This window comes from Dermochelys coriacea, chromosome 7, assembly GCF_009764565.3.
Source record: "Dermochelys coriacea isolate rDerCor1 chromosome 7, rDerCor1.pri.v4, whole genome shotgun sequence".
NCBI classification, from domain to species: Eukaryota; Metazoa; Chordata; order Testudines; family Dermochelyidae; genus Dermochelys; species Dermochelys coriacea.
The window spans coordinates 103391560-103417688 of NC_050074.1; the positions used below are offsets into that span (position 1 = coordinate 103391560).

The window sequence follows — 26129 nt, forward strand, 5'->3', positions numbered from 1 at the left end:
TTTGCTGCTGCATTTATACAACTTTGTTTCCTTAGCTAGGAAGATCAGACTGTTACATTGAAATTCAGATAGCTTACTAATAAATGTAAAATCTGATTTCATTCCTATTAACTTAGCAAGGCTCCTTCAGACATGCCAAAGCTGCAGAAAAAAAATGCAAAAAACTGGGCTTGTTTTTGGCTTAACTGGCTTGTGAGTTGCTTGTTGGCTAGTGTTTTGCTTGTAGCTTGTTTGGCTTGTACTTTTTTTTTTTTGATTGGCTCCTGGCAAGCAGGGGCAAGGGAGAGAGTCAGGGTTCACAGCAGGCCCACCACAGTCCCAGGGGGCTCTAGTCACATAGCGTGATTGGGTTCTTAGGGATTGGCTTGTTTGGCCTTGTTTTGAAATGGGATTAGCTTGAATTTTTCGCTTATTGTGAAAGTCGGGGTGCTTATTTACAACGTGAATGTTGGCAACTGTGGCTCCTTGTGTGTATATTGAGTTGTACACCATACATTGGATAATTTATATAATCTTAAATGGAAAGTCAATAAGAGGATATAGCTTTACTATAACACTATTATTTCATATCAAACTTTTAACATGAGTACAGGAATTGGAAAATTAATCATCATTAGCAATGGGTGAACCGCAAAGGTTCAGAATACTGGGTCAGCTAAGTACCCAAGGATTCTACTTGCTGAGGTCTGGTTTGGAAATCTCACATGATTAAGTTTTTTCTACAGAATTCTCCTTGGTGTAAACCTAGATGGAAAGTCCATACACATCAATATATTATGTTTGTTTCTGTTCTGTCCCACACCAGGTAGCACAGAAAGGTGCAAAGACATATAAAAAAAATTGAACTAGCGCCTCAAAAAAGTTCTCTTTTGTTTGGTTCATGTTTTGAATGAAGCTACAAGTCTGTTTTTATTTTAATCCAGACCGGTTCATCTAACATAAATTACGCTATTTTAATCCCTAGGACTAGCTAGCTCCCCAATGAAACAATTCTAATTGGCTTTTTTCCTCAATTGTTTGTAGGTCACTTTGGGGTGTTTACATGCAATTTAAGAAAGGATTTCTAGCAGCAGGTCTGGATGTGAGTCCTGTCTTGCACATGGTGCCAGCCTACCTCACCCCTCTGCTGATGGAAACCCTCGCTGATCTTTGGAATGCACTCTCCAATGTTCCTTCTCCCACCTCTCATCCCCCATTCCCAATATGACTCTCATTCTCAACTTCAGAGAGATAAGGCTGGAGTTAGAGAAGGCAGAGCAAGGAGACGAGCAGAAGTGAGGTGAGAGGGGAAAGCAATGGGATGGGTCCAGGGAACGAGAGCTAAAGCTTTGAGTGTGCAAAGGGACCGCCGAGGGTCCCCCCGCTGCCTCCCAGCCCGGGGCGCCGGGCTTAAGCCCCGCCCAGACAAGAAAATGAAGGGAAGTGGGTCCAAAGAACGTGAGACAGAGAGAAATCAGGTGGTGCAGTCAAGGTTGTAGACCAGTGGTGCCTAAACTTGTTATGGTATGGGCCACCTTTTGTAATATGGTCATCTCAGGGACCACCTTCCATCCTGCTGCTACATGTGACCTTTTGTGTGCAGCTCCAGCTAGGACACACCACAAAACAAGGAGCATGGGCTTGCCACTAAGGTCCTCCCGGGATACCGGGAGGAAGCACAGGCAGGAATGTCTGTGAGGGGAGGGCTCCTGCCTCATACTGGGAATGAGGGGCGATCAACAGGTTATCTCAAGTGCTTATATACAAATGCACAAAGCCTTGGAAACAAGCAGGGAGAACTGGAGGTCCTGGTGATGTCAAGGAATTATGACGTGATTGGAATAACAGAGACTTGGTGGGATAACTCACATGACTGGAGTACAGTCATGGATGGTTATAAACTGTTCAGGAAGGACAGGCAGGGCAGAAAAGGTGGGGGAGTAGCACTGTATGTAAGGGAGCAGTATGACTGCTCAGAGCTCCGGTACGAAACTGTGGAAAACCTGAGTGTCTCTGGATTAAGTTTAGAAGTGTGTGCAACAAGAGTGATGTCATGGTGGGAGTCTGCTATAGACCACCGGACCAGGGGGATGAGGTGGATGAGGCTTTCTTCCGGCAACTCACGGAAGCTACTAGATCGCATGCCCTGATTCTCATGGGTGACTTTAATTTTCCTGATATCTGCTGGGAGAGCAATACAGCGGTGCATAGACAATCCAGGAAGTTTTTGGAAAGCGTAGGGGACAATTTCCTGGTGCAAGTGCTAGGGGAGCCAACTAGGGGGAGCGCTTTTCTTGACCTGCTGCTCACAAACCGGGTAGAATTAGTGGGGGAAGCAAAAGTGGATGGGAATCTGGGAGGCAGTGACCATGAGTTGGTTGAGTTCAGGATCCTGACGCAGGGAAGAAAGGTAAGCAGCAGGATACGGACCCTGGACTTCAGGAAAGCAGACTTTGACTCCCTCAGGGAACAGATGGCCAGGATCCCCTGGGGGACTAACATGAAAGGGAAGGGAGTCCAGGAGAGCTGGCTGTATTTCAAGGAATCCCTGTTGAGGTTACAGGGACAAACCATCCCGATGAGTCGAAAGAATAGTAAATATGGCAGGCGACCAGCTTGGCTTAATGGTGAAATCTTAGCGGATCTTAAACATAAAAAAGAAGCTTACAAGAAGTGGAAGGTTGGACATATGACCAGGGAAGAGTATAAAAATATTGCTCGGGCATGTAGGAAAGATATCAGGAGGGCCAAATCGCACCTGGAGCTGCAGCTAGCAAGAGATGTCAAGAGTAACAAGAAGGGTTTCTTCAGGTAGTTGGCAACAAGAAGAAAGCCAAGGAAAGTGTGGGCCCCTTACTGAATGAGGGAGGCAAGCTAGTGACAGAGGATGTGGAAAAAGCTAATGTACTCAATGCTTTTTTGCCTCTGTTTTCACTAACAAGGTCAGCTCCCAGACTGCTGTGCTGGGCATCACAAAACGGGAAGAGATGGCCAGCCCTCTGTAGAGATAGAGGTGGTTAGGGACTATTTAGAAAAGCTGGACGTGCACAAGTCCATGGGGCCGGACGAATTGCATCCGAGAGTGCTGAGGGAATTGGCGGCTGTGATTGCAGAGCCCTTGGCCATTATCTTTGAAAACTCGTGGCGAACGGGGGAAGTCCCGGATGACTGGAAAAAGGCTAATGTAGTGCCCATCTTTAAAAAAGGGAAGAAGGAGGATCCTGGGAACTACAGGCCGGTCAGCCTCACCTCAGTCCCTGGAAAAATCATGGAGCAGGTCCTCAAAGAATCAATCCTGAAGCACTTAGAGGAGAGGAAAGTGATCAGGAACAGTCAGCATGGATTCACCAAGGGAAGGTCATGCCTGACTAATCTAATCGCCTTTTATGATGAGATTACTGGTTCTGTGGATGAAGGGAAAGCAGTGGATGTATTGTTTCTTGACTTTAGCAAAGCTTTGACACGGTCTCCCACAGCATTCTTGTCAGCAAGTTAAGGAAGTATGGGCTGGATGAATGCACTATAAGGTGGGGTAGAAAGCTGGCTAGATTGTCGGGCTCAACGGGTAGTGATCAATGGCTCCATGTCTAGTTGGCAGCCGGTGTCAAGTGGAGTGCCCCAGGGGTCGGTCCTGGGGCCCGTTTTGTTCAATATCTTCATAAATGATCTGGAGGATGGTGTGGATTGCACTCTCAGCAAATTTGCGGATGATACTAAACTGGGAGGAGTGGTAGATACGCTGGAGGGGAGGGATAGGATACAGAAGGACCTAGACAAATTGGAAGATTGGGCCAAAAGAAATCTAATGAGGTTCAATAAGGATAAGTGCAGGGTCCTGCACTTAGGATGGAAGAATCCAATGCACCGCTACAGACTAGGGACCGAATGGCTCGGCAGCAGTTCTGCGGAAAAGGACCTAGGGGTGACAGTGGACGAGAAGCTGGATATGAGTCAGCAGTGTGCCCTTGTTGCCAAGAAGGCCAATGGCATTTTGGGATGTATAAGTAGGGGCATAGCGAGCAGATCGAGGGACGTGATCGTTCCCCTCTATTCGACACTGGTGAGGCCTCATCTGGAGTACTGTGTCCAGTTTTGGGCCCCACACTACAAGAAGGATGTGGATAAATTGGAAAGAGTACAGCGAAGGGCAACAAAATGATTAGGGGTCTAGAGCACATGACTTATGAGGAGAGGCTGAGGGAGCTGGGATTGTTTAGTCTGCAGAAGAGAAGAATGAGGGGGGATTTGATAGCTGCTTTCAACTACCTGAAAGGGGGTTTCAATGAGGATGGCTCTAGACTGTTCTCAATGGTAGCAGATGACAGAACGAGGAGTAATGGTCTCAAGTTGCAATGGGGGAGGTTTAGATTGGATATTAGGAAAAACTTTTCACTAAGAGGGTGGTGAAACACTGGAATGCGTTACCTAGGGAGGTGGTAGAATCTCCTTCCTTAGAGGTTTTTAAGGTCAGGCTTGACAAAGCCCTGGCTAGGATGATTTAACTGGGACTTGGTCCTGCTTTGAGCAGGGGGTTGGACTAGATGACCTTCTGGGGTCCCTTCCAACCCTGATATTCTATGATTCTATGATTCTAAGGATGTGGAAAAAATTGGAAAGAGTCCAGCGCAGGGCAACAAAAATGATTAGGGGGCTGGAGCACATGATTTATGAGGAGAACTGAGGGAACTGGGATTGTTTAGTCTGCAGAATAGAAGAATGAGGGGGGATTTGATAGCTGCTTTTAACTACCTGAAAGAGAGTTCCAAAGAGGCTGGATCTAGAGTGTTCTCAGTGGTACCAGATGATAGAACAAGGAGTAATGGTCTCAAGTTGCAGTGTGGGAGGTTTAGATTGGATATTAGGAAAAACTTTTCACTAAGAGGGTGGTGAAACACTGGAATGCGTTACCTAGGGAGGTGGTGGAATCTCCTTCCTTAGAGGTTTTTAAGTTCAGGCTTAACAAAGCCCTGGCTGGGATGATTTAGTTGGGGATTGGCTTTGAGCAGGGGGTTGGACTCGATGACCTCCTGAGGTCTCTTCCAACCCTGATATTCTATGATTCTATGATTCTATGTGACCTATCACCACTACCTGACTAGGATTTGGACTCTGATAGTCAAAGTGATTCTCCTCACTATCTTTCTCTGGCTCTGACATTCCCTCCAGTCTTTGAAGTGTGGAGTGCACTGATGGAAGGGAGGCAAGGAGGGAAGCAGAAGAGAAAAGGAGGCAGCTTCTTCTATGGGGAAGCCTCAGTGGACCTTAGTGGCAAGCCCATGCTCCTTGTTTTGTGGTGTGTCCTAGCTGGAGCTGCACACAAAAGGTGAGAGAGGGGAAGTGGGTAGCATTGCTTGTCTGCCCAGATCTCCACATATCATGATTTGGGAATGTATAACTTAAAGACAGTGCACAATTTTACTGATCTTCTGTTCTTTCTCAAGGCTGCAAGTACAGTAAGGGTAAACACAGTCATGCTGTCTAAGACTGTCTTCACCAGAAAAGAACGATACTGAAATAAAAGTAGTTTTGGTGAGAGTTACCTGTTAATAATATAGGCCACATGTTCTAGTATTACAATTCTGTGAAAAATCTATATTCTTCCCACAAATTATAGGTTTACACATCTACTGGGGAAGTGGAGCCAATTTAAATTCTTGCTAATGTGACTAATAAGGTTAGATAATTGTATTTCTGGCAGATTAGTTAAACAGCAGCGAACCATTCAATTCTAAGTTCTCTTTGCAAGCAAAGCAGAACAATAACTGGGAGTTGCATGTACATAATATAATGCAGGACACACACACACAAAGTATGAAAGTCTACTTAGGTACTGGTAATATTTCTTGAAGAAAGTATGAATACCTTTCTGACAATGCATAAATCTATTTTTGTTATTGGGAGCAGGCCACTCATCATAACCAGTAAACAGCAAACCAGCAATGGCCTGCATGACAAGACAGGAAAACCTCTGTCTGCTCAGCATAAGAAAGCATCAGGGAGCTGGAGCTAACTGCCTTCTTCTCCAGGCTAGAGTCAGCCCCAACACTGGCTTAAGGCCCTGAATCCACTCTGAGCTAGTGGAATATTGTCAAGGCAGTGCAGGGCTCTGCAACACCCAGACAGCTTGGTGAAGGGGAAAAGAGGCAAAGGGTCTGGCTGCTGTTTAGCTATACCAGTGAAAACTTCCTCTACCTCGAGGAAATTCTCTACTGGCCATATACAATTGCCTTTCAGCCCCTTTGGGGTACAATCTAATTAGAGGACCAACCCACTGAGTTGGATGTTGAACATGAAAGAATTTTTTTGGTGAGGTATAAAGCGGCACACGTATCGAAAGTTGAAGTGAGACAGGGGTATTTTAAAACACATACTCACTGATTAAACAATGTGGCTATGTCACATTCTATGCCAAATATAGTCTAAGGTCTTGCTTAAATGCTGGAGTTTAACACCAGCACACAGATGTGAACACAGTAATGTGCCTTTCAAAGTATAGATCTCTTGCACTTATATGAAACTATGAACGGACAGATTGGATATTTTCTGTTAGATATAAATATGCATTCAGAATGTATTATACAAGGGGCTTAGTGCTTCTGTATATGTAATGCTAATGTTGTATTAATAATGAAGCAAGCTGTTGTGACACGAGGATATAAATATATGGAATATTTCTATTTAAAATCCAAAACATCTGTGGTTTAAGCATGAGGCATATTTCTTCTTGAAAAGGGAAGAAAGTTTACATTAAATATTTAAGTTGTTCATCTATTAAAATCACCAGACTATTCTATGCAAAGAAATATAGAGCCATAAATTAAACAATAATGCATCCTTATATAGTTCATGATCCATACAGTTACACAAATAAAACAAACAACAAGTAACAAAAGTAAGCCTCTGAAATGAGAATGTGTAAATGGTATCTCATTGAGCACTTCAGATTTTTGTTTTGTTACTTTTCATTATGGCAAAGTTACACACAACGTTAACATACTACACAGTATGTTACTTATTACTGCAATAACATCAGAGATAAATATAAAAACTGATTCTTGAAATTGAATTGAATCAAAATACTGATCAAAAGTTCCTCGTTCATTGCAATGCAACTGAAAATTAATAAAGCTAATCATGTTTTATATGTTTAAACTGATTCCTTGTAGACATTCATTTATTTTGCCTCTAGATATGTTAGAAGCTTGTTATGAATACTAACTTATGAAAAATAAGTCCAGCACAGAATTAGATTAGTCCCCATCCAATAACTACCCTGCACCTTTAAGCAGGGAGTAGGGGCCATATTTGGCTGGCTGGTCAAGTGAAGGGAACAGTGCTTTATGGAGGGGCATCTTTCAGGCCTTGCTATCTTTGTACAGGTTAGTGATAGACACACACCAACTCCTGAGTCCTCATAGACTCTAAGGCAGAGGTGGGCAAACTATGGCCCGCGGGCCACTTCCGGCCTGCGGGATGATCCTGCCCGGCCCTTGAGGCTAGCCCCCAGCCCCTCCCCTGCTGTTCCCCTCCCCTGCAGCTACGCCGCTGCGTGGGCAGTGGGGCTGCAAGCTCCTGCCGCTCTGAATGGCATGGTAAGGGGGCGGTGGCATGCACGGCTGTGCGGGGTAGGGGCCCCAGAGGGAAGTCAGGGGACAGGAAGCAGTTGGATGGGGCCGAGGTTCTGGAGGGCCGGGCGGTCAGGGGTTGAGGAACAGGGGAGGTTGAATAGGGCATGTGAGTCCTGGGAGGCCTGTCGGGGCGGGGGCGGTCAGGGGACAAGGAGCAGGGAGGGGAGTGGATGGGTTGAGGGTTCTGAGGGGAGGCAGTCAGGGGGGCGGGAAGTGGGAGGGGGCAGGGGCCAGGCTGGTTGGGGGGCACAGCCTTCCCTACCTGGCCCTCCATACAGTTTTGCACCCCGATGTGGCCCTCGGGCCAAAAAGTTTGTCCACCCCTGCTCTAAGGTCAGAAGGAACCATCATGATTATCTTTCTAGTCTGACCTGCACACTCACTCACCCACTCCTTTAATAGACCTCCTAGCCCCTGCTTGAGTTACTGAAGTCCTCAAATCATGATTTAAAGACTTCAAGTTACAGAAAATCCACCATTTACACTAGGTTAAACCTGTGTGACCCGTGCCACATGCTGCAGAGGAAGGCGAAAAACCCCCAGGGTCTCTGCCAATCTGACCTGGGGGGAAATTCCTTCCTGACCCCAAGTGTCCCTCTGAAGCACCTAGCCCCTTATCCACTGAACACTCACAGAACTCTCATATTCTCTGCTCCGAAAGGATTAGTACTCACTAGATGACTAGATTCAGCTCAAGATCATCACACTGCTTAACATGCAGTACTCAAGATATATTTATAGTGAAAACAGGAATACGTTTATTATCAAAGAGAGATTCAAATGATAGCAAGAACGAATACTGGAAACAAATGGTTACGTGCAAAACAAAATTATAAGAAACTTTTTAGAGCCTAAACTTAACTCACAAGACATTATCCTGTCTCCTACAGGTTAGCACATCCCAAAGTCCTTTTCCTAGAGTTTTCAATCAAGATAGCAAAGATCCTCCTTTCTTAAAATCAAGTCCAATAGTAGCTTGTCTTCCTAGATTGAAGGATGCCAGATGTACCTCCATACCCTTAATTATTCTTCTAAAAGTCATTGTCTTTACTCAGACAGGATAATCCCTATTGTTTTTGTTTTTTCCTGCAATGTATACATTAGCTTTGACGCAATATAACAATAGACTTCCATTTTAAGATACACAATACACAATCATCAACCAGGGCGATAAGTGTCTCCCACCTCCTGTCTGGAGAAGTCTGTCTCAATGTCTCTGAACAACCTATGTTTATCAACAAGGACTTAACATAGTTTTCAGTATACACACATCACTCCTTACACATTATCTCCACACATATTTCGTAATGGCCATGATGACCAGAATGCATGCTTTCTTAGAGACCTTACATGACCTCTTTTGGTGAACCCTGAGAATAACTGTAACTCTATGTGTATCTCTGTGCCTTTTACCAGTGGGCTTCAAAATGTCCTTGGGTAACACTCATAAACCTAAAATATTTGTAGCTAAACAATGCTTACCATTTGGAAGCTTCTGGTAGAATGAAACTCGCACTGCATCATGTCAAAGAATATTGGGATTGTAGCTTTTCGAAGCTCAGTTTCAGGAATCAGTGTCATTTCCAACATAGGTCCAACCATTTCTGGGATGAATTTGATCTTATGTTGACCTGGGGGGGGGGAATGTACTTCAGAATTAATGAAAAGCCACCAACAGTGCTACAAGATTACCTTAAAAAATGCTACAGTGAATAAGCTTTGAATATCCTGAGCGTAAGAATGCATTTCTTGATTTTGGGCTCAATTTCTTAATTGCAATTTATGTCTTAATGTAAGTCACTAACCCTCAGAAAGAGAAGTGAACTCTGTTCTTAAGGCTGAGTAAAACTATTAAAGAACTGTTCAAGAGAGAACCAAACCAGAGCTTGCTATACTTCCCTAAACCAAACAAATCCACACACATCCATATTACACATTAAGTATTTGAGTTACATCATGCAAATAGGATGGAAGAGGGGGAAAAAGCCTATTTTAAATTATTTAAAATTCCATACATTTCCCGTGTTACAAAATGTGACACTCTATCAAAATGTCATTATGACTGCATACTTACAGCCTCAAGATATGAAACAACATCTAAGACAGGTCTAGATTATGTCTTCTTTCTTCCAGAGTTGGTTTGACTGGCTAATTTTATTTACATTTTTCTTCCCAAATGGAAACTGTGCCTCCCCAAATTCTTCCCCCTCACAGATTCAGAAAGTAAGTTCTTAACAGCAACTTGAATAATTATAAAAATTAGACCATTTAACTAAAAACATCTAATTACTGTAAGCAGCATTCATATTCATATTCTATGATATTAAGGAAGGAAGAATGGATATCATGCACAGTAAATGAAATGTAAGACAGATTTGGGAGCGCTGGGTAGGCGAATATATAGAAATCTTAGAAATATGATTGTATTCCAATCACAGCAATAAACTTCCTGGTGTGACTCTGAAAAAAATCACTTAACCTCTCTAGGCCTCAGTTTCCACATCTGTGAACTGGGGTATGTAGTGAAGCGAAGACTCACTGGCCTGGCACCTCCTGCTGGTCGTCTGGGAATTAGGTTTTTTCCAGCATACGGAGCGCCCTCTGCAGGCCGGTGTCTCTCCTGCCGCTGGCCCCGTGTCCCTGCCAGATCCTGGTGCCCTTACCTCAGGGTTCTATCCCAGAAGTACCTCCATGCTCTGGGTCTCCCCTCCCAGGGGAACCCCCCACCCTCCAAATCCACCTTGCCTCAGTGGCTACTGCCAGTCGTCATCCAGCCCCCTTTCCCTGGGGCAGACTGCATTCTGTAATGGACACTCATCACTGGCAAGGGGGTTGAATGGGCTGCCTCTGCCTGTCCCCAGGATGCACCTCTGCAGCCCCAGTATCTGTTTAGGTCTTGACCAAGGCCTCAGCCTGGCGAGTTGCCAGGCTGGAGCTTCCCAGCTCCTCTTGCCCTTTTCCCCAGCACTGCCTACTTCAGGAACCGTACGTTCCCCAGCAGCTAGGCCCTCTCCCTCCTCTGCCTTCTGGCCCTGCAGCTCTTTCTGGCCCTGATTGGCTCTCTGGGGCAGCCCTTTCCCAGGGCTGTTTTTAACCCCTTCAGGGCTGGAGCGGGGTGACTGCCCCGATACAGGGTAAATAATGATTACCTAATTTAGAGGAGTGTTGTGACACTTAATCTCTTAATTTGTAAAGTGCTGTGAGGTCCCTGTATGGAAGTTGCTATAGAGACCCACATATATAAACTGCCTGGAACACTAAAAAAAAATTAGTATGTCATATTGATTTTTAAATTAAATGTAATATCTATGTGGAAGAAAAATGCACAGTATAGCATGAATTCACATAATCTGAAATTTCAAACACATACAACCATGGAGCAGTATGTAATACAGTGTGTTCATTAACATGCTTGTCCTCATAAGATTACTGTAGTAATCGCTGAGGCAGTATTCATATTTATTACCAATTTTAGTTGTGATTGCAATTAACATTAACATAAGATCATTTAATACATGAGGTGATCAAGAAGAAGATCCTTAGTAACAAAATAGAACATTATAATCAATTTATTTTTTTCAACAAATAAGTTGCTTTATTTGCTTTCTTGATTGAGAATTTAAATTGAAAGTAGCAATGGCAGAACTTTAGATATACCAGGAGGATGAAGGGATGATCATTAGCAGCCAGCATGGATTTACTTAAACAAATCGTGCCAAACCAGTTTGATTTACTTCTTTGACAAGGTAACTGGTTTGGTGGACAGGGAGAATGTAGTGGACATAATATACTTGGACTTTAGCAAGGCTTTTGACACAGTCCCACATGACATTCTCATAAGCAAGCTGGAGAAATGCAGGCTCAGTAGAAATACCATTAACTGAATACATAATTGGTTAACACAAACAACAAGTAACTATTAAGGGAATTATGTCAGATTGGAAGGAGGTTTCAAGTAGGGTTCCCACAGGGATCTGTTCTGGGTCTGGTGTTATTTAACATCTTTATTAATGACCTGGATGTAGGAATAGAGAGCATACTGATCAAATTTGCCCATGACACAAAGCTCGGGGGTGGACGGGGGTTTGCAAACACTTTGGAGGACAGAGCCAAAATGTAAAGTGATCTTGATAAATTGAAGAACTGGCTATAGACAACAAAATGAAATGTAATAAAGACAAATGTGAGGAGCTACACTTAGGGAATACATATCAAACGCACAAATACAAAATGGGGGATAATTGGCGCGACAGCAGCACTGCTGAGAAGGATCTGGGAGTTGTGGTAGATCACAGCCTCAAGATGAGTCAACAATGCAATGTGCCATCACAAAAAAGGAAATGCAATTTTGGGTTGCATTAATAGAGACATAGAAAGTCACAAGAGGTGATAGAACCTTTGTATTTGGCACTGGTTAGGCCTCAGCTGGAGTACTGTGTCCAATTTGGGTCACCACTGTATAGAAAAGATGTAGAGAAAATAGAAAGGATTCAGAGGTGAGCGACAAAGGGATGGGATGAAAGGGATGGAACGCAAGCCATATGAGCAAAGGCTAAAGGAACTGGGTATGTTTAGTTTGGAAAAGAGGAGATTAAGCGGGTGGGCGGGGAAGGGGAGGTGTGTCAACATGTTAACAGTCTTCAAATTCTTGAAAGACTGCCATAAAAAAAGATGGAGAAAAATTGTTCTCTCTTTCCACAGAGGGCAGGACAAGAGGCAATGGGTTCAAATTATAGCATAACAGGTTTAGATTATATCTCAGGAAAACTTTCTAACTGTAAGAACAGTAGGACAATAGAACAAATTGCCTAGGGAAGTCATGCAAGCTCCTTCACTGGAAGTTTTCAAAAAGAGGATGGATAACCATCTGACTTGGATGGTTAAGAAACAATAAATCCTGCATCTTGGCAGGGGGTTAGAGTAGATGACTCTTGCAGTCCGTTCTAACCCTATGATTCTATGATATACCTAAATCTTATTAGCATGTTTGTAAGAGATCGGTTAGTGTTTGACAACATGTGACCCTGCCAATGTGGAATGTTTCTGAGGAGCATGCAAGTAAAAGTTGTAAAGCTTTCTATTCTATTCTTTTCTTTTCTTTTTTTTATGTTATTACCTTCAGCCTCTCAGGTGACAGTTTTCTTGTATTATGCCTGAAAAGTGTCAGAGCCAATATTTCAGAGAACAAATGATAGTGACAAAGTTATTTGTCAGGCGCAACATCAGTGTCATGAAGTTCTCTATCTGTCACATTGAGTTTTTCATTGCTCCAAGCTTAAAGATACATAGCAAAGAATAATTAGTATCTTTTGAGGACTAGATGTGAAAAATAGCAAATTTCAAAAATAATGCATTTTAAACTTTGATTACTCTTCCTTTTCTGTAACAGAATATATTGTTTCTGCCCAAACAGAAAGTTACACAATATCTCAGCTGAATGACTAACAGCTACATATCTTGACTATGCATCTTTGAGTCCAATCCTGTGAGGTGCTGAGCTCCTCATACAAATTACTGACATTTATGGGAGCTGTGGGCACACTCAGGACTTGCTCCAGACCTCATACGTTCAGGTCCTTTACAGGTATCAGCAGAATTTAGGGAAATTGCTGCTGTAAGTATTCAGAGTCCTTTGTGTATTTAGAGTGAATTATATTCACAGTAATCCTCTCTCACAGATAATAATCAACAGAGGTTTAAATCAATGAGGACAGGGGGAGGTTTTCAGCAAGTGAAATAACAAGAGAAGAACATGGGGGAAAAGGGGAGTAAAAGTGATTAGCAAAAATATTAAAATTATTTGTATAATTTTGTATAATTTAATCTGCTTTTTGAAGCCCATTTAGCACTTCACCTCATCTGCAGAGTATGTAAGTGGCTTCCACCAGAATTTACACTCTATGCTGCATGGAAAAACAAGTACAATAATCTGTAAGAACTGTGGAGTCAGCACTCTCCCTGTTTTGGATGCTAAGCATATTGCCTCATGATCAGATCTACTGTACCCACCTGAGATTTAAGACACAAAGTACATTCTTAAATATAAGGGAGTTGAAGAGGACCACAAAAAATCAGGGCAGAGCAAATGAAAATGCTAAATAATCCTCATCATTATCCCAAATTTACATTACACAAGGAATATAAATATTTTGGCTTGTCCAGTAAAATGTGAGCAAACCGTTCAAATGGAAGCAGGTATAAGCCTCTCACTGACACCCTTCTAACACATAACTAAAATTATATACTATATGATGTATTTCAGTATATCAGTCATGTACAGAAATACACATGTGTATTTGCCATGACTACATGATCCAATGGAATGTTGTGCCACAATATAAAATGTTACAGACAAAATCCACAAGGAAACAATCTTATTCTGGGACCTAACAGCATCTACTCCACTGTCTGTCACATACAAAGCATATCCTGAGATAAACAAGTGAACAGGTTTTTTTCCCCTGAAGCATGAGAGCTCCCATGTACAAATTCAAAATGTTCAGGTTTGGAAGAAAATTTAGCACTCTTGTCTTTGGCAAGGTAATATAATGGGCAGCTGCTTTAAAACTATAGGTGAAACAACATTTGCTGTTAAACAGCATGTACATTTTTGCTTTATTTTGGTCTCTGCTTTGCTATAGTGTGCACTGCCCCTTTTAGAGTGCTTTCAGCATAGTGCCTTATGATAGATAATAATTAATTGTATCAAAAATAAGATATGGAAGATATTAGATAGTTGTTGTTTTCCTCATCTCCCCCACTTACCCTACATTTTAATTGGGTCACAAAATCATTGAATAATATTCTAGTAATTTCATACCTCACTTGGATCAGATCTGAGCATGTATGACTAATTCAGAAAATGGTAAATATAATTACTTCTATTGTGTTACACTCAAAGTTCAGGTCTATTTTTGACCTTGACTTTCCCTCCAACAAAATTAACATCTCTGTCAGATACCTTTCTTGACATCAAGTATTGGGTGAACTGCTGGACTATATGTGACTAGCACACTGATGGGGAATGCATAAATAGCAGTAATTTTGCTATAATTCTGGGGAGTTCATGTTTGAAAAGTAGACCTGGTTAGTTTCAGATATTAGCATTAAAAATATTTTCATTATTTTTTCCTCTATCAGCATTATTGAGAGTGGGATCAAGGTCTAGTTTCAAATAATTACAATTCTTTAACATTTCACTATTCTTGACCCCCAAAACTGCATCACACATGAACCAATGTCCAAGTCTACCAACATTTCAATAATGCTTTATTGACTCACTTTCTTCCAACCCTTTATGTGTCACTTATCTTCCTCGACCTTAGAGATAGAGGTCTTCCTGTTCATTTGTATAGCATTACCCCTCTGTGATTTCAACCTTTGAAAACTACTGGATAGTAAGTAGTAATAATAATATATAATGTTATGTTGGTAATGTGATTTCATTCACAGATCAAGAGGCACAACAAATACTTTGCAAAACTTTGAAAAAAGGGGACATTTAAAACCCTTTATATATCAAAAAGCAATTAGTTATTTAAAAATGTTCAGACAACAACATTCTAGTAAAAGTGAGCCCTAAAAAAATTCTGAAGGTTTGACACTTTTAAAAAATGACCAGGGTTCAAAATGAGCCTTATAAATTGAATAATATTACATTAATAATGGAAAGGCCATAAGAAGACAAACACATAGCAGCAGAGCTGTAGTTAGAGCCTTGGGCAGGCAGATTCAGCATACTGTAAGGCCTTTGTCACTTAAGCCAAATAACATATTTGCCAGCACTAAAAAAAAAAAACCATTTAAGTTCTTTCAAAGCAGCAACTACACAATAGAATGCAACCCCTGCAACCCAAAGGCAGTGTGGCTTTCTCTGGTCACGTGGGAAGGTGTTGTGGCCCCTTTAAGGGTCCCATCTCCTTCAGATTGGAAGGGAATCAATCACCTGTGCTAGGCTGGCAGAGGGGCTCAGATAAGCCATTGCCCCTTGCAGATAAGAGGGAGGAGCTCTCTCTCACATCCGGAGCAGCAGCAATCCAGTGAATCAGAGTTGGATCCTTTTTTTTTTTTGGTCTCCTGGGGGTATTGCCCTAGTTGCCTTTTTGGGACAGGGGAGGAATTTCCCCCTCCCTGCCAGACTGGCCTGAGAATGGTGGTTTTCTTTGCTTTCCCCACAACAGCTCCAGGACATATGGCTGGAGCAGGTCACGAGGTTCAATACAAGCTGTCACAACTTGGCAAGTGATAGGTAAATCCAATGCGGGGATGTTCCAAATCCAGGTATCCGGGGGGATGTTCCAAAATAAACTGGAGCTGGAAATGAACTTAGGGGAAGGTAAGAGCTGGGGAAATCTAGTATCTGATACAGTGAGGAGACACCCTTCTTTGCCAGGAACTTTACCCTTAGGCAAGTGGAGGGAGGTGGGGTCCAGCAATGGGCTGGGACCAGGTTTGGATAAGTGAGGAAGGAGTGATGACCTGCACTGTACGAGTTATTGCTGGATAATTCCCTAAGGAGCTAAGTTAGAATCATAGGATATCAGGGTTGGAAGGGACCTCAGGAGGTCATCTAGTCAACCCCTTGCTCAAAGCAGGACCAATCCCCAAGTTAATGAAGTTGTGGCCTAATTAAACAGCACCTCTCACATCTTGTCATTTTCCTTGTGTGTCAGAGACAGTTTGCTCTGACATACATATGGGTGCCTAAACCTGCTCCTACTAAAATCAACAGCAAAACCTCTCACTGATGCGAATGATGGGAACAAAAGAGGGTCTGTAACTACCACTGAATCAGTGGGACTTGGATCAAGCCCAGACCTACACACACAGAAAACTGTTGACACCCTTGATTAATTACAACCTATTATGTTTTTGTTTCTTCTCTCATTTTTTTTTTACTACTTCAAACTTTTTGGTTAAAGCCCCCAGCCTTTAAGTTAGGGTGCTATTAGCTCATGAGTCCCAGTGATCACAGCTGTCACTGTGTCACACAGGGAGAGAAGTTCTCTCTCAGGTAGCCAGGACCCAAACAGTATATAATTAAATTGTCTGTCTGGAGTTCTTTTTTATAGGCTCTTAAACAACCAAACAGGCTTCAACAAAGATTATACTCCTAGACTATTATAAATATTTGAAATGTATTGAAACTTATGCATTGCTGCTTTCTAGTACAAGAGGTTTTTTTGCTATCTATATATTGGCACAGACACCACAATAGTAATATATGGTGAAAAGATGGATATGTCTAGTATTCTTTAAGTAATTTCAAATAAGCCCTTTAGTTTGCCTTGTACCGGTCTTCACCGATGCATATAAAGTATGCCACAGTTGCTTTGCACCTGCTCTGGGCTACAGAGCTCCAAACCACCAGATATGAAGCCTTAATCACAATATTTGCAGTCATAAACTGACAAGATAAAATGGGAAATTTCCAGTCTGAACCTTGTCATTTATTTTGGATATCAAAAGTCACAGCCACTTGGTTTCATAATATTTTTTGTACAATGATAGAGTGACGTTATAAACATGTTCAAGGACATACAGAAATAATAACTTTTCACTTTTGATTTTGTTTCTGAGCCATATGCAACAGTGATTTGACTACTTAGTGTAATAAACACTGTCAGACATAAAAATGTCAGTAATCATAGGAATCTATTTATTACCAATGGTAATTCAGTATTCTTAATCTTTGCTCTGAAATATATGCAAGTAATGCAGAGCCAGGGAATAAGCATTACCAGCATACTTCTTCCACCAGTAATAAGAGGGAGGTGGAACGAGGAAAGATTTCTCTTCAATGGAGGGTGCAAAGTGCTAGTTGGAATGGGATCGAGTTTCTTACCTGATAGTTAACTTACTCTTCCCCCTTTTGTTGGGGGGAAAAAACCAACAGTTTACTAAGTCCCCTAACATGTGAAACTCCAGCATAAATTAATAATAATACTGTGCTCATCTACAATATGTTGCAGCTAAGGATCAAGCACAAATAATAAATAATCAGAGCCTCACAACACCTCTGTGAGGCAGGTAAGTATCATAATACCCATTTTACAGGAGGCACAAAGCAATTGGGTGACTTGTCAAAGGTCACCCAGAGTCAGTGACAGGAGTAGATACTAAGAGTCCAAATTCATAGTCCCATTATCTTTATTTAAAAGGGAGGAGGAAAATGAGTCACAGAACTATTGGCCTGCACTAATCTGAACATTTTAAAGGGGCAGTACATGGCTGGTGCAAACATGTATCTCAAAGGGAACATTTAATTCTGCCTTGAAATAACAATCTGATGGATGGAGAATCTGGGTGCCCACAGTGAATGATGTGTGTATGTAATGATGTTGATTTTACCTTTTACTTTTGTAAATTTCTGGGGAGGCGCAGATGTTTAAATATTGCCTTGGCAATAGAATGCTGTAGAAATTAGTAAAATAAATAATAGATAAATAAATAGCCTTAAGGTTGGAACAGTGAAAGGAGATTCAGGTGAAAATTGACAGAGACTGAGCTTTGCTGACATGACTTACGGGAACGTAATATTGATTTTGCTATCTGTCTGTCAAGTAATATATTATTGTGTACTCTGCTTTATTTTGGTCTCCAGCCACTAATTCACTAAAGACACCTTTAACAAAAAGAGAATTCAGCTGTTCTCAAAAAGGCCTCTTTTTCCATCACTACATAGCCCTGCAACAGAGTGAATGGGAACACTTCCTCCACGTCACATAAATATGCACGGTTTCGCTCTTTATATATGCTGCACTATTTTTTAACGTTTCATCAAACATGGTTTAGCTATTTCTGGGAATGAAGTTAGTGTAAAATAGGTGTATTTTGCTAATTTTAAAAAATCTGATAATTTTATGAACAGCTCTAGTGCCTCCAAAGTTTGGGCCAGGAACTGGTAACTTGGCAGATGGAGAGTCCTAGAGTCACTGTGATATCGTGTGTTTTTCCTGTGAAATTCCATCCAGGTATGGCTAACATTATAGCAAAGGAATATTGCCATTTGTATGTGCACAGCAGAACTTGTACGATGTGCCTTAATTTTCTGAAAATTCCAAATGTGTTGTGCATGCTCCCAGGCCCTGTTGATTCTCCATCATCATTCTGAAGTAGCCACACAGAAAAAACAGTTACTGACCTGTTCTGTAACTGTTGTTGTTTGATATGTGTTGCACATGTCCATTCCACTTCAGCTGAATGTGGGCACAGAGCATCAGAATTGGAGATTTTTCCCTTAGTGGTATCTGTTGGGGTGAAGCATGCACCCTCTGCTGCCTCACACTGCTGCACGATGGTATAAGTGATGGAGCTACTCTCAGTTCCTTCTTACCAGAGACACTGATATTGAAGGAAAGGAAGGTGTTCATGGGTCATTTTCATTGCACATGTCCATTCCACTTCAAGTTACTCACAAGTAATTCAATCTGGAGGTGGGACTGGAGTCTACCTGAACAATGACTGAAGGACTATTTGTCCAAATTTTCTGTCTTTTTAGAATGCTGAGAAATGGCACAATGAGTAACAAAGGTATGTATCGATGACCAAGTTGCAGCCCTACAAATGTATAATATATGCGCTTGAGCCAGATAAGTTGCAGAAGTTGCTTGAGATCTTGTGGAGTGTGCTAGCACTCTGCTTGGTGGGGTTATGTTGGCAGTGTCACAGCACACATGATTACAGGAGGAAATCCATGACAAAATCCTCTGAGTGGAGACGGGAAGCCCTTCATCTTGTCTTCAACTGCCATGAACAGTTGAGATGAGGACCAAACAAAGTAAAAAGCTAACACCCTTCTGACATCTAAGTTTTGGAATTTCTCTTCATCCTTATGAGAATGAGGCTTACAAAAGAAAGTAGGCAAGTATATCACTTGATTGAGGAGGAAGTCCAACACTACTTCAGTAAAAATTTTTGGATTCAGGCACAAGTATACATTGTCCTTATAAAAGACTGTGTAGGGAGTGTCAGCTACCAAAGCTTGTAACTCCCCACTCTTCTCGCAGGGGTAATTGCTACCAAAATCAGGATCCACCACTTTGGGGACATAATCTGTCCAGACCTGTTAAGAACCAGAACTCAATCACCCTGAATTCTACCTGGCTCTTGAACCAACCTCTCACCAACCTGTTGTTCAGCTACAGGAATATATGTACTCCTCTTTTTCTGAAGAACACAGCCACCACTGTTATGCATTTTTAAAATACTCATGAGGCCATGGATAGGCCAAATGGCATGACTGTAAATTGATAATGGAGGTAGTTGAGCAGAAATCTTAGGAATCTCCTGTGGGTTTGATGGATAGCCACATGGAAATACATATCCCTCAAGCTGAGGGCAATGTTGCTGGAATTCAGGAAGGGGATACTAGAGGTTAGGGTGACCATACACACTTATTTTGTTTATATATTTGTTCGATTTTTCACAGGTCTAGAATTGGTCTTAGGCCTTCATTTGCCTTTGAGATCAGGAAGTAAAGTGAATAAAATCCTTTTCTTTGGTGGAGGGCAGGAATGTCCTCTAAAGCTCCCAAATGGAGAACAGGCTGCATCTCTCGGAGGAGGACAGCCTCATGAGAGTCGTGTTTGAAGAGAGATGAGGAAGGAGGGATGGGAGGGAAGGACTGAAATAAACAGAAGGGTGTATCCCCAATTCTACAGTGCTTAGAACCCATTGATCTGTGATAATATGGGTCTAATCACATAGGAAGTAGGATAATCTGTTGGAAAACACAGGGGTAGGAGAAACTGGTATGATGTAAATTGCCCTCAACCAGGCTGTCAAACCGACTGCTTGGCATTATTGGGCTGCCTAGAAACAATGGCAGAAGAAGGACAGTGAGGAGATAGAGGTCTCCTCCTATGATTCTTCCCCTTCTTTCTAGACTGGTCAAGGTGCCTAGACATGAATGACTAACATTACTGGTATGTTTGAGGGCGGAATTGTATTACTTTAGGCAGAAGCATATAAATCCCCAAAGACTGTGAAGTTTCTTGTCAGCCTGTTGAGATAAGAGGGTTGGATCCTCAAAGGAGAGATTCTGTATAGTCTGCTGGACCTCATGAGGAAGAGCTGATGATGGAAGCCGTGAACATTTGTACACCATTACTGTAGATGCCCTAGCTCTAGCTGCTGTATCCATCACATCCAACACAGCTTGAAGAGTGGTCCTAGCCACAAGCCTGCCATCTTCCAATACAGTCTGAAACTCCCGCCTGACACCTTCTGGTAATTTGTCCATGAATTTAAGAGCATTGCTGCGGAGCAAGGCTTGCCGATTTGAGATACGAAACTGCAGGCCAGCAGTAGAATAAATCTTTCTACTAGGGCTGTTGATTAATCGCAGTTAACTCATGCGATTAACTCAAAAAGTTAATCATGATTAAAAAAATTAATCGTGATTAATCGGAGTTTTAATTGCACTGTTCCCGAACTGAAATTTATTAAATATTTTAGATGTTTTTCTACATTTTCATATATATTGTATTGTTGTAACTGATATATTTTTATTACAAATATTTACACTGTAAAATGATAAACAAAAGAAACAGTATTTTTAACACACCTCATACAAGTACTGTACTGCACTGCAATCTCTTTGTCGTGAAAGTACAACCTAGAAATGTATTTTTTTTTTTACAAACGCACTCAAAAACAAAACATCTAAACTTCATAGCCTACAAGTCCACTCAGTCTTACTTCTTGTTCAGCCAATGGCTTAGACAAACAAGTATGTTTACATTTACAGGAAACAATGTGGTCTTCTTCTTATTTACAATGTCACCAGAATCTCCATTCAGTCCTCTTAGTTATCACTGGCAGAGATGATGGCATCTGCCACAATAGCCTTGTGGGTGTCCAAATACAGCTTCGTTTATAGGCAGAGTCATATGAGAGAGTCCCACTGATTCCAATATATCCACCACTCTATGGGAGCTCCCTTGCACTACCTCCACCTGGACGTCTAGAGAGGAAGCAACCATCTTTAGCAGGACCTAGTAGGCCGTATAGTAATCCTACTATAGGATTATAAGGGAAAATAGGAACGGAAAGAACTTGCAGCCAGAAGGAACAGGGGAGAGACTGGAGAATAGCACCGTCACCAGGAAAAGGCAGGTCTATGTGATTGGGGACTCTTTATTGAGAAGAATAGACAGGCCTGTAACTAGAGCTGATCCAGAGAATAGAAGGGTGTGCTGTCTCCCAGGTGCTAAGATACGGGATGTAGACCTGAGGTTGAAAAGGATCCTAAAGGGAGCGGGAAAAAATCCCCTAATTATTCTTCATGTGGGAACAAATGATACGGTTAGATTCTCTCTGGAAAGTATTAAGGGAGACTATGCTAGGCTGGGGAAGACGCTTAAGAAAATCAAGGCTCAGGTGATCTTTAGTGGGATTCTGCCTGTTCCTAGAGAAGGGCAACAAAGGTGTGACAAGATGATGACTGTCAACAGATGGCTTAGGCAGTGGTGCTATAAGGAGGGCTTTGGGATTATGGCCACTGGGAGGCATTCACGGACAGAGGACAGTTCTCTCGGGATGGACTTCATCTGAGGAGGGAAGGAAATAGACTTCTAGGATGGAGGCTGGCACAACTGATAAAGAGAGCTTTAAACTAGGAATTTGGGGGAGATGGTTGGGAAATGTCCAGGTAATCTCCACGCCAGATTTTAGCATTGAAAGGGAAGAAAACGAAGTAAGAAAGGATACAGCCATGGGTAGGAGAATGTATATAAGGAGCAAGGGCAGTGTGGATACCAGTCTAATAGGTTATACTGGCTGTAGAATGACTGTGCCTAATAGTGTACAAAATGTGAGCGAGGCCAAACAGCAAAAATTAAGATGTTTGTACACCAATGCGAGGAGCCTGGGTAACAAAATAGAGGAACTAGAGCTACTGGTGCAGGAAGTGAAACCAGATATTATAGGGATAACAGAAACATGGTGGAACAATAGTCATGACTGGACACAGATATTGAAGGGTATGTGCTGTTTAGGAAAGACAGAAATAAAGGTAAAGGTGGTGGAGTAGCATTGTATATCAATGATGAGGTAGAATGTAAAGAAATAAGAAGCAATGCAATGGATAAGACAGAGTCCGTGTGGGCAAAAATTACATTGGGGAAGATAACTTGTAGAGCCTCTCCTACGATAGTGCTTGGGGTGTGCTATAGACTGCCGGGATCTAATTTGAATATGGATAGAGCCCTTTTTAATGTGTTTAATAAAGTAAATACTAATGGAAACTGTGTGATCATGGGAGACTAACTTCCCAGATATAGACTGGAGGACCAGTGCTAGTAATAATAATAGGGCTCAGATTTTCCTAGATGCGATAGCTGATGGATTCCTTCATCAAGTAGTTGCTGAACCGACTAGAGGGGATGCCATTTTAGATTTGGTTTTGGTGAGTAGTGAGGACCTCATAGAAGAAATGGTTGTAGGGGATAATCTTGGTTTAAGTGATCATGAGCTAATTCAGTTCAAACTGAATGAAAGGATTAACAAAAATAAATCTGCAACTAGGGTTTTTGATTTCAAAAGGGCTGACTTTCAAAAATTAAGGAAATTAGTTAGGGGAGTGGATTGGACTGAAGAACTTATGGATCTAAAGGTAGAGGAGGCCTGGGATTACTTTAAATTAAAGCTGCAGAAGCTATCAGAAGCCTGTATCCCAAGAAAGGGGAAAAGATTCATAGGCAGGAATTGTAGACCAAGCTGGATGAGCAAGCATCTTAGAGAGGTGATTAAGAAGAAGCAGAAAGCATACAGGGAGTGGAAGATGGGAGAGATCAGCAAGGAAAGTTACCTTATTGAGGTCAGAACATGTAGGGATAAAGTGAGACAGACTAAAAGTCAAGTAGAGTTGGAGCTTGCAAAGGGAATTAAAACCAATAGTAAAAGGTTCTATAGCCATATAAATAAGAAGAAAACTAAGAAAAAAGAAGTGGGGCCGCTAAACACTGAGGATGGAGTGGAGGTTAAAGATAATCTAGGCATGGCCCAATATCTAAACTAATACTTTGCCTCAGTCTTTAATAAGGCTAAAGAGGATTTTAGGGATAATGGTAGCATGACATGGGAATGAGGATATGGAGGTAGATATTACCATATCTGAGGTAGAAGCAAAATTGAAACAGCTTAATGGGACTAAATGGGGGGGCCCAGATAATCTTCATCCAAGAATATTAAAGGAATTGGCACCTGAAATTGCAAGCCCATTAGCAAGAATTTTTAATGAATCTGTAAAATCAAGAGTTGTACTGAATGATTGGAGAATGGCTAATATAGTTCCTATTTTAAGAAAGGAAAAAAAGTGATCTGGGTAACTACAGACCAGTTAGTTTGACATCTATAGTATGCAAGGTCCTGGAAAAAATTTTGAAGGAGAAATTAGTTAAGGACATTGAAGTCAATAGTAAATGGGACAAAATAAAACATGGTTTTACAAAAGGTAGATCGTGCCAAACCAATCTGATCTCCTTCTTTGAGAAAGTAACAGATTTTTTAGACAAAGGAAACGCAGTGGATCTAATTTACCTAGATTTCAGTAAGGTGTTTGATACCGTGCCACATGGGGAATTATTAGTTAAATTGGAAAAGAGGGGGATCATTATGAACATCAAAAGGTGATAAGGAATTGGTTAAAGGGGAGACTACAACGGGTCCTATTGAAAGGCAAACTGTCAGGCTGGAGGGAGGTTACCAGTGGAGTTCCTCAGGGATCAGTTTGGGGACCAATCTTATTTAATCTTTTTATTACTGACCTTGGCACAAAAAGTGGGAGTGTGCTAATAAAGTTTGCTGATGATACAAAGCTGGGAGGTATTACCAATTCAGAGAAGGATCGGGATATTAAACAGGAGGATCTGAATGACCTAGTAAACTGGAGTAATAGTAATAGGATGAAATTTAATAGTGAGAAGTGTAAGGTTAAGAATTTAGGGATTAATAATAAGAATTTTAGTTATAAGCTGGGGACGCATCAATTAGAAGTAACTGAAGAGGAGAAGGACCTTGGAGTATTGGTTCATCATAGGATGACTATGAGCTGCCAATGTGATATGGCTGTGAAAAAAGCTAATGCGGTTTTGGGATGCATCAGGAGAGGTATTTCCAGTAGGGATAAGGAGGTTTTAGTACCGTTATACAAGGCACTAGTGAGACTTCACCAGGAATACTGTGTGCAGTTCTGGTCTCCCATGTTTAAAAAGGATGAATTCAAACTGGAGCTGGTACAGAGAAGGGCTACTAGGATGATCCGAGGAATGGAAAACTTGTCTTATGAAAGGAGACTTAAGGAGCTTGGCTTGTTTAGCCTAACTAAAAGAAGGTTGAGGGGATATGATTGCTCTCTATAAATATATCAGAGGGATAAATACAGGAGAGGGAGAGGAATTATTTAAGCTCAGCACCAATGTGGACACAAGAACAAATGGGTATAAACTGGCCACCAGGAAGTTTAGACTTGAAATAGACGAAGGTTTCTAACCATCAGAGGAGTGAAGTTTTGGAATAGCCTTCCAAGGGAAGCAGTGGGGGCAAAAGATCTATCTGGCTTTAAGATTTTACTCGATAAGTTTATGGAGCAGATGGTATGATGGGATAATGTGATTTTGGCAATTAATTGATCTTTAAATATTTAGGGTAAATAGGCCTAATCCCCTGAGATGGGATATTAGATGGATGGGATCTGAGTTACCCAGGAAAGAATTTTCTGTAGTATCTGGTTGGTGAATCTTGCCCATATGCTCAGGGTTTAGCTGATTGTCATATTTGGGGTTGAGAAGGAATTTTCCTCCAGGGCAGATTGGAAGAGGCCCTGGAGGTTTTTCGCCGTCCTCTGTAGCATGGGGCACGGGTCACTTGAGGGAGGATTCTCTGCTCCTTGAAGTCTTTAAACCACGATTTGAGGACTTCAATATCTCAGACATAGGTGAGGTTTTTCGTAGGAGTGGGTGGGTGAAATTCTGTGGCCTGCGTTGTGCAGGAGGTCGGACTAGATGATCAGAATGGTCCCTTCTGACCTTAGTATCTATGAATCCTAAAGATAGGAGGCCACTACAGATATTGCTGCCTCATACGATGATGATGACAAGGAGATAAAAAAGGTTTTGAGATGGAGTCTCTTGTACGTCCTCTGCAGGAGGCTCTGTCAGGAAGGATGGTCAGGTTCAGTATCAACCTTGGAATGGGGGGTAACCTCATGATTCTCTGCATGACAGCTATCCTAATGTCTGTTCAGGGATCTGGAGGAGGAGGATCTGGTGCTGGGAGGAAACTTCCATGGGTTCCAGAACAGCCATTGGTAGGATAGGGGACCCCAACCTCTATCAGCCCATAGATCTGGGTCCTTGGACCACTGTTGGACCTCTGCCTGGTATTTCTTGTTGAAGGTGAGTGATACTTTCTATTCCAGATGCGAGGGGCACAGGAGTCTACTTCCAACTCTGAGGAAGAGCCTGAGTTGCCTGACCAAGAAGGTGTAGAACCATGCAGTACTGAGGACTGGAAGTATGT

General features: G+C 41.9%; 1 protein-coding gene across 1 annotated transcript in view; it reads right to left on the reverse strand.

Annotated features, from left to right (window-relative positions):
* Positions 1 to 26129, reverse strand: part of DOCK1 (dedicator of cytokinesis 1) — a 578721-nt gene that overhangs the window by 112154 nt on the left and 440438 nt on the right. The window contains 2 exon segments of the mRNA XM_038408546.2: position 9050; positions 9090 to 9238. Of these exon segments, the coding sequence (XP_038264474.1) occupies position 9050; positions 9090 to 9238 (150 nt within the window).